The 17,555-nt window shown below is 36.8% G+C and overlaps 2 protein-coding genes across 2 annotated transcripts in view; one reads left to right on the plus strand and one right to left on the minus strand.

Annotated features, from left to right (window-relative positions):
• Positions 1–9,052, plus strand: part of LOC119786970 (keratinocyte-associated protein 3-like) — a 32,745-nt gene extending 23,693 nt beyond the window's left edge. The window contains exons 5-6 of the mRNA XM_038290588.1: positions 7,090–7,236; positions 7,335–9,052. Of these exons, the coding sequence (XP_038146516.1) occupies positions 7,090–7,236; positions 7,335–7,805 (618 nt within the window). The 3' untranslated portion in view covers positions 7,806–9,052. The remainder of the gene's footprint in view (positions 1–7,089; positions 7,237–7,334) is intronic.
• A 6,120-nt stretch (positions 9,053–15,172) lies between these two features.
• hpca (hippocalcin) overlaps positions 15,173–17,555 on the minus strand; it is an 84,903-nt gene continuing 82,520 nt past the window's right edge. The window contains exon 5 of the mRNA XM_038290600.1: positions 15,173–16,050. Within this exon, the coding sequence (XP_038146528.1) occupies positions 15,953–16,050 (98 nt within the window). The 3' untranslated portion in view covers positions 15,173–15,952. The remainder of the gene's footprint in view (positions 16,051–17,555) is intronic.

The following is a 17,555-nucleotide window of genomic DNA, read 5'->3' on the forward strand; positions in this document are numbered from 1 at the left end:
CGGCCGATGGGAAAGAAGGAGAAGATGATGAGAAAAAGAGAGCAGAGAAAGTGTGGACTGCTGGAAGAACTGTGGTGAACTGGTGGAAGAAAATTGAAATGGTGCTCAAAGATGACCCTGCACATTTAGAGGATGTTTGGCTCAACCTGCTGCTGTGAAGCAGGATTCTCCACCATGAACAGAATCAGAAATAAATATGGATCCAGGCTCAAAATGAGCACCTTTATATGTGCTTTAGAATGGCTTAGTCTCCATTCAAACCCAGGTTTAAAGCCTTGCAGGGCAGCATAAAGCCCACTGCGCTCATTAAGCCAGAAAAAAAGAAATGATCAGTTCAGGTGTTTTATAAAATATGTGAATCAGGAAATTGTCTATATATCAAACTAAAGTGAAAAATGTTCTATTCTATATTTTTTTAAATATACTTTTTTTATTAAACACCAAACATAAAGTTAAACACCTGCATGTTATTTCAGTGTTAAATCCTGTTTAAATTACGGATTATAATTAAAAATGTCTCTGGACCTTTACTGGTTTTTTATTTTCTTTTTTTGGACCCCTGTTGATTTTTAATTGGTTCCCCCTGATTTAGACACATCATTTAATTTAACCCATTAATATCAGATCAATAGATTATGAAAAATTCTTTATAATATGCCAACTTTCTTCTGTGACTACTCTAAATAGTATCAGTGCTGATAGCTATTAAAACATGGATGAGTCCCGCTTTCACACAAACGCCTCTTTGATCAGAGAGGTTGTGCCTGTTAAAAAAACTTCATATTATACGCTCACACTGAGCCTGGTTCAGCTGGAGGTTTCTTCCTGTTAAAAGGGAGTTTTTCCTCTCCACTGTCGCTACAAGCATGTTTAGTGTGAGGGATTAAAAGAGAGATTAAAATCTTAAGGAAAACAGCAAAGTTACTCTTAATGGTTTTTTGATTAAAAGGATTTTTTAAGTTTAACCCCTAGAATGCTTTTTATTTAAATTTCCATTTACATCAGGGTTCTTTGCTAGCAACAATAATGGAACAAAATTCACTCCATAATTTCTTTCCTTCCAAATTCTGTTCCTTCGCAGATCTAATCTCATCTTTCCTATAAGCTGAATTTCTGCTATATTTGTATGTTCATCAACACACATGAATCCATCTTGCACTGCTCCATCTTTAACCATTCAAGTAAGGGGTCAGCCAATCATGTTTCAGTATTATGTGTTAAATTGGATACATATAGGTATGATGAAAGCAAGATCTGATGAGCTCACAGCCAAAGCGAAGCAGACATGGCAGCTCTACATGTAGCTGCTGCTATCACATCTGTTTGATCAAAATAAAAATTTTCATCATTGAAAGAGGAATAGTAAAAGTTGTTTCAGTTTCCTATTTAGATGCTTTAATTTATTACCTGATCTGCTAAAAGTAGGGGTGTAAGAAAAAAAAAATTGTTCTGTTAAATAATAGTTCATTGAACCCCAGTCGGCCTCTGCAGATGGCCGCTCACTGAGCCTGGTTCTGCTGGAGGTTTCTTCCTGTTCAAAGGGAGTTTTTCCTCTCCACTGTCGCTACAAGCATGCTTAGTGTGAGGGATTGCATTTTCTGATGAACTGTAAAGTGCCTTGAGATGACGTGTTGTGAATTGGTGCTATAGAAATAAACTGAATTGAATTGAATGTCATGTAGTAATCACTTTATACATGCCTTATGGAATGTTTTTGACGTTGAGTCTTAATATTATATAATAACTTCAAGGGTGGAAGAGTGGCCTAGTTGTTTAGTGCATAGCACTTGGAATTCATAAGGTTTTGACTTTAAGCCCCACTCCCACAGACTGCCACTCTGAGTCAATGAGCAAAGGCCTTTCACCCCACACTGCTCCCCGAGCACTGCACAATGGCAGCCCACTGCTCCCCAAGGGGATTGGTGAAATGCAGAGGTGTATTTCTCCAATGTGAGATTAATAAAGTTCAGTTACCAATTATATGAGGAGACCCTAATGTATCACATCCTATTCTAGGCTCATTGCCAGCTTTTCACGTGCCTGCAGCTTTTCTCCCACTCGTGTTGATCTGTTTCTGCACACTGGTGTCAACCTTTGTCATCTTGAAGGTGTTAACCACTGGTGAAAATAAAACGCCTATGATTGGCTGTCTATTGTGACAGGGCTGTTTTCTCCCTGGTTGTGGTTGTCACTACCTGATCCATATTGGAAGCTTGATCTGTACCATCACCTCATTTGTGCATATGCAAGCAGCTATTCATGAACCCAAGAACAGAACCATTGTTGAACAAAAAGGAAAAAAAAGAAAAAGAAAACAAAAGCCTGTTTAAAAGCCGAAAACAATCAAAGTAAAAAAGTCTTGAATATACCCAAATATTTGGTAAAAATGTTCAAGGATCTGATAAAATGTCAGTGGAAAAAAATGCCGAAAACAGCATATCAGAAAATTTAGCTGCGATAAAACATGATTCTGGTGTGATGATCTGGAGCTGTTCTGTCCACTCTGACCTGGACAGCTTGAAAGCACTAACTCTGCTCCGTACAACAGAATCTCGATTTAGAACATCAAGAGGTCTTGGGTTATTGATGAGGTCAATCTTCTGAAGCATGCCAACAAATCCACCTCAGATTTTCTTTAAAAATTGGTTTAAAGAGTCCTGGAGATAACTTTATCTCAAAAATATTTAGCTAAAATGTAAAGAGCAAAGAGAAGAGTGCAAAACATACTTTACAGAGATGAACCCCTTTTTTTTTCTATTTTCATTTCATAAATGTAAGAAAAAAAGCAAAAAAATATTTGAAAAATGTAATTTAGAAATATTTTAACAGGTCTACATGCATACATTTCGGTCACAGCCCAGTGACTCAACCTGACTGACTCTTGGTTTAACTACTATAACAATGACTGGTATTGCGCTAAGTAGAGATGTCCCGATCCAGGTTTTTGCACTTCCGATCCGATACCGATATTGTTTTTGGACTTCCAATCCGATACCGATACTGGCCGATACCAGCCTATCCGAGCATGTATTTAAGTTTAAGTTAAAGTATTTAGCCTTAGTTGTAAGACTCATGTTGAAAAGGGTTTTAGTACTCTTGATAACATCTAGCCAGCTGAATTAGGTGAGATTGAATAAAACACAATGATTGGTAACAACAAACTTACCTGTTTATTAAGAGATAAACACAAACTGGACAAATTTATGATCAGCAATCTGAAATTGCACAGTGAGCAGTAAAACCGTAAACAGTTAAAGGTGCTATATTACTGTAAGTTTTAATAAAAATGCAAAACAGACAAGAGTGGAAAATAGTCTATTAACTTAGAATCAGGACTCTACTCTTGAAAAAAGACACTGCTTAAAAAAAAATCAGTGCAAATAATAGTGAACTATTACACAAAAATGCCTTATACTCCCCAATCTCCTCTACACCTAGTCTCCATCTACACATTGTGCAGGATAAAATAATCCCACACGGCTGACATTTTCCCCGCTATCTTCCAATTCACCTGTTTTAATGGTTAGGCCGGGAGACAGACCCAAAAAGACCTGTGGGTGTGTTGAAGGTTTTCTGGAAAATACGGACCGGATTCGGGGAACACTGGCGCAAAATAGTGGAATCGATTGTTTCCATGGGCGAAATTGGAAAATACGGACCGGAAAAAAAAAAAAAAAAACTGGACCGGCAGTCTGGATCGGCATTTTTACATGCTTTGCCGATACGCATTTTTTTGCCAATATCGGCGTCCGATCCGATATGTGGATCGGATCGGGACAAGCCTAGCGCTAAGTACATTTCCACAACTTTAAACAGAGGGGGTGGACAAAAAACGTACAATGCAGCAAGTAAGTTGATCCCATCCTGCTATCATCGCAACCCCACCCCCATTACAGGAGAGCAAAAGACCTTGCCTCTTCAGCCAGGCCAACAATTCCCTTTAACGACCCCCCTTTCAGAGACTTAGACGAGTATGGGGCATTGCAGGCTAACAAAAGAAGATGGGCGTGTAGGTGGCGTAGTGGTTAGTGAACACAACCCATGCTGACCCGGATTCGAATCCGGCCTCTGGTCCTTTGCCGCATGTCTCTTCCCCTCTCTCATACCCCCTTTCCTGTCAGCCCACTGTCAGAAAAAAGAGCCACTATGCCGTAAAACAAAAAAAAAAGCCAAAACGACACCCATTCCAAAGTGGTGGACCCCTTCGTCCTTTCTAATTTGCATGTTTTCAATACAAAAACAAGGCTTTGTTTTCAAACTCAACGCTATTCCTGACATTTTGAATTGAAAAGGCTTCCTGGATGGGAAGCGAAATGTCTTCAAACTTGCAAACAAAGTCCAGTGGATTGTTTTTATTTTTATTTTTTGGAAATTATTGAGACCTGGATGACTGAAAATCTTCACCAGCATATATAAACAGTAATGATAATTCGGATTAATTTTGTGCCATGCATCCTTGCCACACTATACAACTATTATTTTGGATTAGCTTTGATTATTTAGATTCATTGCTACAGCCTTCTAGCTTGGTCATTGAACACAGTAATTTTGCTAATTCTTGACTAGCAAGTTCTTTAACTTGCTACTGAAATGGAGGGGTGTTGCCGGTAATCTGAAGTCATAATCTGAGCTCATAATCTTCAAAATAAAGAGAGGCTCCCTGTTGTTGACATTAAGACTTAGAGCTAATCCAAAAATCAATATTTCTGCAGCTTGCATATAATGTAAAGGAGGCAGCAAAGCTGCCCTGTGTATTTAGACTTTTTTAAATTTCTTTCTGATTAAATTAACAACATGTATAATAAAACATTACTAATCAGTGTTGGCCTGGCTGCAGATCACAATAATCTGAATTCGTATTGGTTTCTTGACTCTCAGCTATTGCAGAATAAAATTGGGTGTGGTTTTAACCTGTTCCTGAATTCCAGTTCAGGCCTATGAGGCAAGAAGTTGTTGTGCTAGTTTGCCTTTGAACAGTAAACACCGATGTAAGCTCTCTAAATAATTAAATACTTCTTTGTATTTTGATCTTGAATTGACTTTTTTATCACATATAAAATCAATAAAAAAAGACTGGAGACAAATTTCTTTAATATCTAAGTGTATATAAAATTTGACATGTTAGGGTAACTTTTTTCACTGTCAGCTGAAACTGCAGAGGCTGTTTTACCAAAGATGTCTGCTGGGGGCACATTCCACCACTAAAAATGTGTTGTTTGGCTTTTGTGTTTGGTTCACACAGATTACCCTATGACAGATGAGTTGTACAAAGGTTTTTGGGGTTTTTTCCCCCTATTCCTGCATGTTTTATAATGATTTAAAAAACAAAACATGCATTGGAGCATTGGAAATGTACAGTAGGGATATTCTTTGTCGTTAACAAAGCATGTATCTAAGGCTACATTCACACTGCAGCCTGAAGTAAGCCAAAACCAATTCTTTGGCCCATTATGCGACCTGTATCTAATCTTTTCATGGCTGTCTGAACAACACAGATCAGATTTTTTCCAATCCGACCCAGGCCACTTGGCTATGTGGTCCTGAATCCGATACGAATCAGATCTTTTCAAATGCGACAAAGGTCGCAGACAAAGGTCACTATTAGGGATGGGAATCGAAAACCGGTTCCTGTTAAGAACCGGTTCCGTATTTTCCGATTCCATGGCATCGTTTGGCAGCTCGCTGAACGATTCTTTTTTTCGATTCCCGCAGCACTAGAGCCTAGAGCGCCGGCTCTGGGGAGCACGAGTTACGTCACGTTTTCTACGTAAGTTACGCAAGTTACGTAAGTTACGCAAGTTACGCAAGTTGGAAGAACTATTCGAGGAGGAAGACAACAAGCTGCGGTCACTTTGTGAATCAAAGCCCCGTCTTTCCTTAGCCCAGAGGTAGATCAGGAAATCCAGCTCTATAAAAGCTTGCCCTCCATCCCCTGCAGGGATAGCGCCACACTGTGGTGGTGGAACAAGCAAGATACGCTGCCCTTGCTATCTGGACTGGCTGAAAACTACCTCTGTGTGCAGGCTTCCTCCACCCCATCTGAGAGGGTGTTCTCCACGGCTGGAAACACCATAAGCCCTGAAAGATCCCGTATCCTTCCAGAAAAAGCAGATATGCTCATCTTTCTGCAAAAGAACTGTTAATTTTCCCTACTACTGTTTTATAATTAGTATTTTTTGTTATTTAAAATAGGTTATTATCCCATCATTTGTTATTAGACATTGTTGGTTATTAAGTTGTTCTTGTATTCATTTTTCATTTAAACAAAGATGTTACTCCAGTTTCACATTTCCTGTGGACATCTTGACCTTGTTGAGTTTGTAAGATTGTGCAATAGTTAAGTAAACAAAGTTGATTCTGATAATCAAACTGTTTGTTCTCCTTTTTCCCCCAAATTGGAATCGAAAAAAGAATCGATAAAGAATCGAATCGTTTCATAGAATCGAAAAGGGAATCGGAATCGTGAAAATCTTTTCAATTCCCAACCCTAGTCACTATGCTAGGTCTTGCTAATAAGCAGTGCCAAGGGAAAGAACAACCATGGCAGACGATGATGCGGAGAGCAGTATTTATGTTTAACCATCTTGAAAGAATGTGTTTTTATGGTTGGGAAAGATCGCTAGGTGCACTCCAGCAATACCATCCATGTTTACTTCCGTAAACACAGAGCATGCTGGCATGTGACATCATTGCGTCCTCTACTGTATATTGTATGACTGCAGTTCACACAAGAGATCACATGCAAGTTACATATACATACAAACAAATCGGATTTCACAAAAAAATCTGAATTGAGCTTGAAGGCCTGCAGTGTGAACGTAGCCAAAAGGCGTTTTTTTTTTTTATTTATTGTGCATTCCCTCTGCTTTCTTTTACAAGGGTGTATTGCCCGTTGCATTTTTAATTCCATATGTTCATATGCATTCCCATCTATCTAGCTATAATTATGATAACTTTGAATCACACGATTAACCATAAACCATCCCTATCGACGTCCAACAATGTTGGCATTCTTGCCTGAGGTGGTATCCTGAATGGTCCATATAAAGACAATGTTTTCTCATGAATCTCTTTCCCTTTCCTCTCCAGAGCACCACTCTGATCCTTTGGATTGGTCTCATTGTGTCCTGTAGCATTCAGATGGTGTTTTCTGCCCGTTGCCTCGCCGCCTGTGCATCCTTCTTAGGACTTCCCGGTTGCCCCAAAAGAATGAGGCGTAAAAACATCACTAGACCGGTAAGTCTTCAACCGTTCATTGTGCTTTTAAAATGTCATTCGTTAGGGATCTATTTGGACTGTTTTGAAAATCACTTTCCAAAATTTTGCTTGTTTAGATCGAGGTAAAACCAGCAAAAGATGCCTCCCGGCCGCGCTATAGTGAACCCCCAAGACGGCACCATGACACTTCACGGGTGTATTCTGAACCTCCAAGAATCCATAATATGCAGCCTCGACATCATACCGAGCATACCAGACGCCATGATGAACGTTCTCAACTTCACATCAACCCTCCTGTAAACCACAATAAACCAACCAAACATTATACCGAGCCTCCAAGAACCAACAAGAAACCATCAAGGCGCACTACCACGCCTCCACGACCGGAGCACCAAGCTCCTTCAGGACATCTCCCTTACCACGGTCGGAGTACTCCCCACTCAGAAAGGGAGCCTCTTCGGCAATCTCACAGAGAATGGTCGGACATAGAACGTCAAGAAACAAGGAGAAGCAGTCAACAAAGGGGACGGGAACCGCGCCATGACCTGAGGAGGGGCACATCCGACAGGTCCAGCTTTTGGATATAGTTCTTTATAAATTGCGCATTGTCATTTGTTGCTGCCGAAGCCTCCAAGGAGTCCAGGATGATGCAGAGATAGACTACAGCTTTTACCAGCCCTAGTGTCAGGGACTGTAGGCATTATGTTTCTATTCTACAAGTCAAGGATTTTTTTCTGAAATTCAGGATATTGTGTGCTTGTGAATGTTGGTGTTGATCTTCCTGGTTATATTAGACAGAGAGCAATAGAAATGAATGCTTTACCTTTAAATCTTAAAGCATGGTGCCATCCTACAATAAAAAGGAGAACCTGTTTGATTTTTGGGGAGGTTCAGCCATGAAATGGAAGGTATAATACCTTTCTATGTATCACAGGCTCTGAGAAAAGGCCTGGAAGCAAAATTAAGTGGTTCAACCACCCATTTCTCTATCAATGGAGGAACAGACCAGCAATGTTTTTCTTTTCATTATGGAAACCTTTTTTTGATTTTTCTCCAACTGCATGAGCGTGCACAAATGTTTATTCAAACTGTACTGCCATACCATACCAATACCATTTGAAAATGATGGCTGAGCTGGACTCGACAAAGCTTAGCTTGACTAGATAAACATAAAGCTAGTTAGGTAAAGGTTATATATGTACTCTGCACAATCAATAATTTATTTATTTTCCTTAAGGTGGGAAGAATCAGACTGAAGTTCTGTCCGGGGAGGACATTTCATAGGGCTCAAGGACTCAAATGGAAACGGAGATGGAAAAAACAGAATGGGTGTTAATGATGAGCTGTCACAGCTCCTGTTCTTAAAGTTCTGGTACTAAAGTTTGAGGAAATCCTTTTGTTTTAACCGATTATATAAAGGCCAAAATAAAAAGAAAAATATCCCCCCAAACTAATCTGAAGCCTATAAATAGTGTTACAAAAGTTTGACTAAAGCGTATATGGACAACGCTAGGCTAACTACTAAAGGTCAAAGTTCACAGATTAGCCTCCTCATAAAATGGGCTCGATATTTATTATGACAAATAGTTTAAAGTTTCTGAACATTCATTAAAAGGCTAAATGTGTGACTGTCCTTATTTTAAAAACATAAACAAAGTTGGTGAGGGAAAAGGAGACTTTAATGGATGCTAAAGAGCATGCTAGCTTCATGTTAGCAAAAAACAACAGAATGGATGCAGAGCTGTAAGAGATCCTGTTCTTAAAGTTCTGGTACCAAAGTTTAAGGAAACAAATCCTTTTGTTTTAACCGATTATATAAAGGCCAAAATAAAAAATCCACCAAAACTAATCTGAAGCTATTAATAATGTTACAAATGTTTGACTAAAGCATATATGGACAACGCTTCGCTAACTGCTAAATCATAGTTCACAGATTAGCTTCCTCATAAAAAGGGGCTTAAAATTTATTGTTACAAATAGTTTGAAGTCTCTCAACATTAATTAAAAGGCTAAATGTGGGACTCTGTTCTCATTTACAAACATAAGCAAGTTGGTGAAGAAAAAAGGGACTTTAATGGATGCTAAAGAGCATGCTAGCTCCATGTTAGCAGAAACAACAGAATGGGTGTTAATGATGAGATGTGAGAGCTCCTTTTCTAAAACTTTTGGTACCAAAGTTTGAGGAAACAAAACCGTTTGTTTTCACCGATTATATAAAGGCCAAAATATCCACCAAAACTAATCTGAAGCCTATTAATAGTTTTACAAAAGTTTGGCTAAAGCATATATGGACAATGCTTTGCTAACTGCTAAAGGTCAGAGTTCACAGATTAGCATCCTCATAAAAATGGGCTCAAAACGTATTATGACAAATAGTTTTAAGTTTCTGAACATTCTTTAAAATGCTAAATGTTGGACTCAAGCAAGTTTGTGAGGAAAAAAGAGGCTTTAATCATGCATGCTAGCTCATTGTTAGATTTTTTTACAAAAGCAGAAAAATTTGTTCAATCCCTCAGAACTTTAAGAACAAAACGGTATCATTCTTGTTGTTGGAACAGTTTCTGGGCTGAACCTTTTTTCTTTTGGTGTCAAACAACTGTGATTAGTCAGCTAAGGCGAAGTGGACACCAGGCCGATGGTGGGAGCTACATATGAGGAATTACATTTAAAGCAATTAACTCAGTACTTTGTTCTTGCCACTCTGAGTAAAGGAAATTATTTCTATAGTCAGACCCTAAACAGGCGTTACAGTGAGCAAAATTATTTTTTTCATAACAGAAGCCTAATTTAGTTTTATATTATGTTTTTCTCTTTGTTTATACTTGAAATATGATAGCTGAGCTGGACTCAACTTAGTTTAGCTCGACTGGATACACAAGAGTTAGTCTGACTCTGTTGAAAGAGAACAAATCTGCAACATAGCACCAAAGTATTGAAGCAACTTATGGACAAATCTGTGCTTTCTTTATGTCGGAGTCGGGCGACACAAACCTGCTTAAACTAGATCATTGTCTGTTTATTTCACATTTTTTTCAAATGCCTCAGTCCCAAAACGGTGAATTATTTTCCCCAAACATTTGAGTTGAAAAACAAATACTGAAATGTTACTTGTCTGGATACCTGCCTTTTATGGTTTCCTTTGCCTGTGTGAGATTTTAATGATTGTATCTTTTTGTGCCTAAACGTCACTGCCAGTGGTATTTATTTTTTAAGCGAATAAAGTTTTTTATATTGAGATTCAACCTTCATGTTTTTTTTGTGTCTCTGAACTGTGTTTGTTATTATTGCGCAGCAGCCAGTGGCCTGACAGGTAGGACTGGTCTATCTCTGGCAAACCTATGGAAAACAATGTCATGTTTTTGCATTTAATCCTCCCTGGTGAGTGTCATTAAGGCCCTTTATTCCTTTCTATGTAGAAAGGTAACACTGCTTTTGTATGCAAATAGAAATAAGGACGCGGTCGACACACGCTGCTTTGAAACACAGAGGGTATATTTTTATATCTCTATTGTCAAGTTCAACAGAACAAACAGTGCATCCTCACATGAGGTTTTCATGCAACAGAAAAATAGTGCAGGAATAGGAAGGGAGAAATAAAGGAGTAGCTTATTTTCTTCAAGACAAGATACCGGTTTATCATAAGAGGCAGTGATAATAGAAAAACAAACTGAAGAAAATGAAGAGATTCTGACTGTTGTTCCTTATCCTACCAGCAGAAGGCAGTGATACTTAAGGATCCCAAAAGCAGAGGTGCTGCTGGATAGGTAGCTTCTGGTCATAACATTTGGTACAAGCTGATTTAGAGCCAAATCAGTTGGAAAAAGTGGCACTGGGACAGATTTTAGGCTCACAGGGGTCATTTTGTTGCATCTAGCTTTTGAAGTCTCTGACAAATTTATATTTACTAAAAATTTGTAAAAACCGAGAGGCTAATAAGAGATCCAGATTTCATCTTAGAGCAGTGCAAGCATCGATGTCTCAATAAAACTTAAATAATCATTTTTGAGGCGATTTTAGTTGTTTCTATTTGAACTTGAAAGTAATCATCACATGGTTTTTCATCATTTTGACATACTAAGTCATAAGTATGATTTTCAAAGTCTTGATTATGAAATATAGTCATAATTGTGGGATATAAACTATGAGATTTAAGTCATAATTATGAAATAGTCTTAACTTGGAGCTAAAAAGTCATTTTAACTTTCAAAGTCATTATTATGACTGTTAAATTCATAATTATTAGATAACCAATCAGATATATTGCCATAACTTTGTATCTCTTAATCATGACATTGAGAGTCAAAAATATGACTTTAAATTTGCTCCATAAATCTGGAATAAACTCCCATAAAACAGTAAAAGCAGTGAAATTCTCAGGTGCTTTAAATTAAGACTAAAGCATGTTTAGAGTGGCCTTTGTCTGAGATATGTAAGCATTATGTTTAAAGTGTTTTTAGTCAATTTTCTTCTTATTATTATATTATTTCTCATTTTATCGCTTTCTATATATATATATATATATATATATACATATATATATGTATATATATACACAGTATGTATATATATATATATATATATATATATATATGCAAATGCCACTTATTCTGCTGTGTCCCTTTCAATTTTTTTTTTTTTACCTTTTTTTGGCTATTTGCCACTGAAATGCACTCTTTTTTCCGCATGTACAGCATTTTGAATTGCCTTGCCACTGAAATATACTATGAAATATCTTGCCTAATCCTGACTTTAAATCTCATAAATATAAAATCCCATATATCTTTTATTTTTTATGAAGTGGCAGAAATGGGCTTCCATAAGAAACAGAATCAAGCAAACCAGGACCAGAATGTTACCCTGCTGCCCTCTACTGAAACGCGCCTCTACAAGTTACTGCTGCTCAATTAAAATTTTGAAAATCGTTTAGCATAAAAGTGATGAAACAAGCCCTTAGTGAGTTCTCTGTCTGTCAGAGGAGAAAAAAGGAAGGAGGAATAGTAGGGCTGCTCCAAAGATGGAGAAGTACTCATTTCTGAGAGGGCTGGCGAGCTCCACATCACTGTGTGTAAACTGATGTTGTTGTTGCCTGTGTCTTGCTCATAGGACCATGCATTATAGTGACAGGTTACAACTACCTTAAAGTTTACAGCTCGATATTAAAGGACTCTAAGATACTAACGATAACTAGCAAAGTTGTTTGTACCTTATGAACGATTTAACATTTTGTCACATTACAACCACCAAACTACGATGCACTTCATTGGGATTTTATGTGACTGGATCAAGAAAAAGTTGTGCACAATTACAGAGTATAAGAAAAAAATGTAGGAAGAAAACAAAAATAGTTTTTTCCTCTTTGGATTTCATGCAAAACAGTTACACTGCTCCCCACTCTGAACAAAAACACCTCCATGCTGGATACAGTGGTGGAAGCGTCATGCTGTGGGAGATTTCACTTTGATGGAAAATGTATGGAATCCTTCAAAAGGACATGAATCAGAAGTAGCTGTGAGCTCAGTGCTAACTCTACAGCAGCTGCAGAAATTCAGGTGGGAGAAACAGGAAACTAAAGTGTAGGTTAGACCTTCATGCTCCAGACGTGTCAGGAGAAATTGTGCCAAATGTCCTTGTGCAAATGCACTAACTGCAGTCTCTATTTTTCAACAATCATTGGTGACAGAAGATGAACATATAGAGATCTGCATTTTTAATGTGACGCTGCCCGCAAAATTTAGCATATAAAGTATTACATTTGGGAACTTTCTATAATGTTTCGCAGTAACTTTCCCTGGTAGTATGGAGTGAATTTAATTCAATTAATGTTGCAAAGAAAGAACACATTTTGTAAATTAAAATTTGAAAAAAAGTGTAATCCAGAAAAACAGCTTTAAACAGCATAACAACTTAAAAGTTGGTTTATACTTTTTTTTTATTATTCTTCAGACTCTACTTTTTCCATTTATTTTATATCTGAAAATTATACTATTTAAAAAAAGTATTTTTAAAAAATGTCTTCTAAGAATATGTTTTACGAATTGCATTTATTTTTAAATTGTGTTTTACAGATTAAATGCTCTTCCTTCTGGGGGTGGAATTTCCCGTGGAAAAAGGCACAAAGATGCATTTCTCTTGGTCTGCAGGGATGTTATCAACAGCATTTTATTGGTAGATGGGCATCAGGAGCTAGGATTTGTATTTAGCTTGAAGTGTAGATAGTATGTTAAAATTTTTTTTTTTTTTTTAGAAAATGTGTTCTTAGCTTGCGACAATAATGTGCCTGCAACAATAATGTGCAGATTTTTATAAGTCTTGCTGTTCTAACGGAGTTCTAAAAGGTATCCACATAGGGGGGCTTGACGCACGTCTTGCAAATGTATACCATTTTTTTTTTCAAGCAAGGTTTAATTTATTTTGAGCATACAAATGTACAATACTACTAGGCTAGAGATTTTTTTTTATTTTGAGAATAAAGTTGTAACATGAGAACAAAGTTGTAATATTACGAGAATAAAGTCGTAACATTACGAGAATAAAGTCGTAATATTATGAGAATAAAGTTGTAATATTATGAGAATAAAGTCATAATATTAAGAGAATTAAGTTGTGATATTATGAGAATAATGTCATAAGATAAGAATAAAATCGTAATATTAAGAGAATAAAGTCGTAACATTACGAGAATAAAGTCATAATATTACAAGAATAAAGTCATAACATGAGAATAAAGTCGTAATATTACAAGAATAAAGTTGTAATATTATGAGAATAAAGTCATAATATTAAGAGAATTAAGTTGTGATATTATGAGAATAATGTCATAAGATAAGAATAAAATCGTAATATTAAGAGAATAAAGTCGTAACATTACGAGAATAAAGTCGTAATATTACAAGAATAAAGTCATAACATGAGAATAAAGTCGTAACATTATAACAATAAAGTTGTAATATTACGAGAATAAAGTTTTAATATTACTAGAATAAAGTTGTAACATTATGAGAATAGTTGTAATATTACGTGAATAAAGTCGTAACATTATACGAATAAAGTCGTAATATTACGAAAATAAAGTCATCATTCAACAACCTGTTTCAGAAAGAAAACTTCAGGCTGCAACGAGCAGATGACGGCCGACCAGCTCCACCAATCAGCAACCAGAGTTAACTTTCACATTCTGCCCAATTTGATGCTGCTGCTAAAAGATTTTCTTATTTGTCAAACCAGAGCCAAAGTATAACTTCACATGATGCTCCACATTCCTCATTTTAGGGAAGAAAGTGCTTGTTGTAGGAGTTGCCATAAAATAAAATCTCGGAACTTTAGGACTTTATTCTTGAATTTTTGGACTTTATTCTCTTAATATTACAACTTTATTCTCGAAACAGAAGAAAAACAATCTCTAGCCTGGCCCTGATAGTAATTATCATTGCTCACCCCTTGTAGTCCAGCCATGCCCGGCGTAAAAATAGAGTAAAATAAAAAGTAATAATACAATAATAATAAATAAATAAATAAATGAACATAGATAAATAAAAAATATATAAATAAACAAAAAAAAAGGGGGGGGGGGCGGTTAAGATTAAAGTTTATTGAGCTAAAAAATTTAGCTAATTAACTAATTAACTGAGCATCTAATTTCTCCAAAAAGAAATGGTTCCCAAGTTGAATAAAATTTGGTAGGAGGGGAGGCCTCCTTCCATTTGAACAGTATTAACCACGTATCCATTCTTAAAGAGAAATCTCCATATATTTTGCACGTCTACGTTTGCCACATAAAAAAACACCAACAAAATGCATGAACTGTGTTTTGGTTGTAACATGAAAAAATGCAAAAAAAGGTTCAAGGGTGTGAATTTTTTTTTCTTTCTTTTGCGAGGTACTGTACATATAAGAAACCACACAACATGTTAATACTGTAAAAGTTAGCCCCAAGCATACGGCTGGAACTCGCACCCTGTGAAAACATGGCGGCGATAAAACGATATGTGCTACCGGTGCTGTTGATCGAAATGCATCACGAGACCTTCTTATCCTTCACTTTGAGCAAATTCGTTAAAATCACACCGGTCACTCTCACAGCTACTGTAAACTGGAATACAGTCAACTTATCAAAGTAAAAGCACATTGAGAGTAAAAATGAATAAATAAAATCACGTGAAAAATGTATGTACAAATGAGGGGGAAAAAAAATAAAAAAAAAGGAAAAAACATCAGTAGATATTAACAAAAATAAATCAAAAGGGATCTTAGGCCTTCTTTTTCACAGCGAAAGATCATACAGCAATAAAATCCCACCAACCCTAAAACTCCCACTGAGATCAGAACAGGAAGCAAACGCTACATAATACTGCCTTTCAGAGTGTTTCCCACACGGTGCCTGAAAATAAACTGACCGGATCTCATGATATACAGACATACAGTATCTACATGATATACACGTGCTTTCCGAGGTGAAACCGAGGGCCTCTGCATGCAGCAGAAAGCATCCGCGCCGTGAAACAGGGTCATGTTCGGTGGAGAACAGCGGCAGGCGCCTCCTGGATCCAGCGTTAAAACCTACCCAAAACACGTCCCTTTATTCTTCCAAAAATACAGAAGTAAAATGAAATTCCTACTCTCCTCAACCTCTCCGCTAAACAGGAACTAAACAGATGAGAGATGTGAGCCATCATGCATTGATTTCAGGGACGTTCTGAATAGCGACGGAGGCAAATAAAAACAGGCAGGGGGGGGTTTAGAACTGCGAAGCGGAGCTGGGGTCGCACTGGAGTAGCCGGACGATGGACGGGTCGCTTTTGGCACCTTTGATAAACTCCTCCAGGGACAATTTACCTGCAAATAGATATGGATAGAAAGGAAGAGACAAAACAGACATTATTTTCAAGACTCTAATGCTGCTTTTAAGTATCATTCATAATAATATAATTTAAAGTCAGAGTCACTGTGGTGTTGACCTTGGTTCCTTGTTTGTGCTGATTTTACATCTGAGATTATGACTAGAAAATGTAAACTACTGTCTATGTAGCGAAACTGGACCCTCTATTTTACTAGTTTTTTTTATTTCAGATATTAAAATACACAGAAAGATCCTCAGCTCATTTCAACCCTGGAGTGACTGACACAGAGAAAAGCTGCAAATAGAAAGATTTGACATGAATGAAATAAGATATTTGGTCAACGGGCCATACTTTGATGCTGGGGCCTGGACACGGGTGGTGCAGGGGGACGTGGGACATCAGCAGGGACTATAGGTGAGGCTGATAAGAGTCTTCCACATTGAATTTTTGCTTATTTTTTATTTTTTTATTTTACTTACAGTGGAATAATTTCGTATTTTTCTTAATATTTTTGGCCCAGATTAGGAAGATCCTGAGCTAAGTACGATCGGCTTTCTGTTTATCTACAGTGTCTTATTTCCTACCAGAGTAGGAAATAAGACACTGTCAGAAACAGGCTGTCTGTGCCTACGAATTATGAAGCGAATTTTGTTCCTTTATTGTTTCAATTCAGCAAGTGAATCAGCAACCTGGGTCCACTTTGACCTGCTGCCGAATTTGATGCTGCTGCTAAAAGATTTCCTTATTTGTCAAACCAGAGACAAAGTATAACTTAACATAATGCTCCACATTCCTTATTTTAGGGAAGACACTGCTTCTTGTAAGAGTTGTCATGAAATACAACTTGTTTCTCGTAATTTTACGACTTTATTCTCTTAATATTACGACTTTATTCTCGTAATTTTGTGACTATTGTCGTGACTTTTTTTCTCGTAATATTACAACTTTATTGTAATTTTACGACTTTATTCCTGTAACTTTACGACTTTAGTCCCATAATTTTAAGACTCTATTCTCGTAATATTACGACTTTATTCTTGTGATTTTATGACTATTGTCGTTGTGACTTTTTTTCATAATATTATGACTTTATTGTAATTTTACGACTTTATTCTTGTAATTTTATTATTTTTTTCTCATAACGTTACGACTTTATTCTTCGAATATTAATTCTGCAATTTCTAAAAAAGTATCTGAAAAAGAAACATTTAAAAATCTAAAATCTGTGCAAAATTTCTTTTTATAAATTTTTATAAAAAACCTTTATTTCATTAAAATGTTTTTGCTGCATGGTGCAGCAGCATGTAGCACTGTTGCCATGCAACAAGAAGGTCCAGGTTTGGATATGTGTTTTGCATGTTCTTCTTGTGCACATGTGCATCTTTCCGGGTATGCACCACTTTGAACTTACCACTAGTTCACTAGTTTAAATGATTTATGAACACATCATTTATTCAAAAAATAAAATGTTCATCCCTGATCTATTTAGGATGTTTATTT

This window comes from Cyprinodon tularosa, unplaced genomic scaffold (assembly GCF_016077235.1).
Source record: "Cyprinodon tularosa strain WSP-4 unplaced genomic scaffold, ASM1607723v1 ctg284, whole genome shotgun sequence".
NCBI lineage: Eukaryota > Metazoa > Chordata > Actinopteri > Cyprinodontiformes > Cyprinodontidae > Cyprinodon > Cyprinodon tularosa.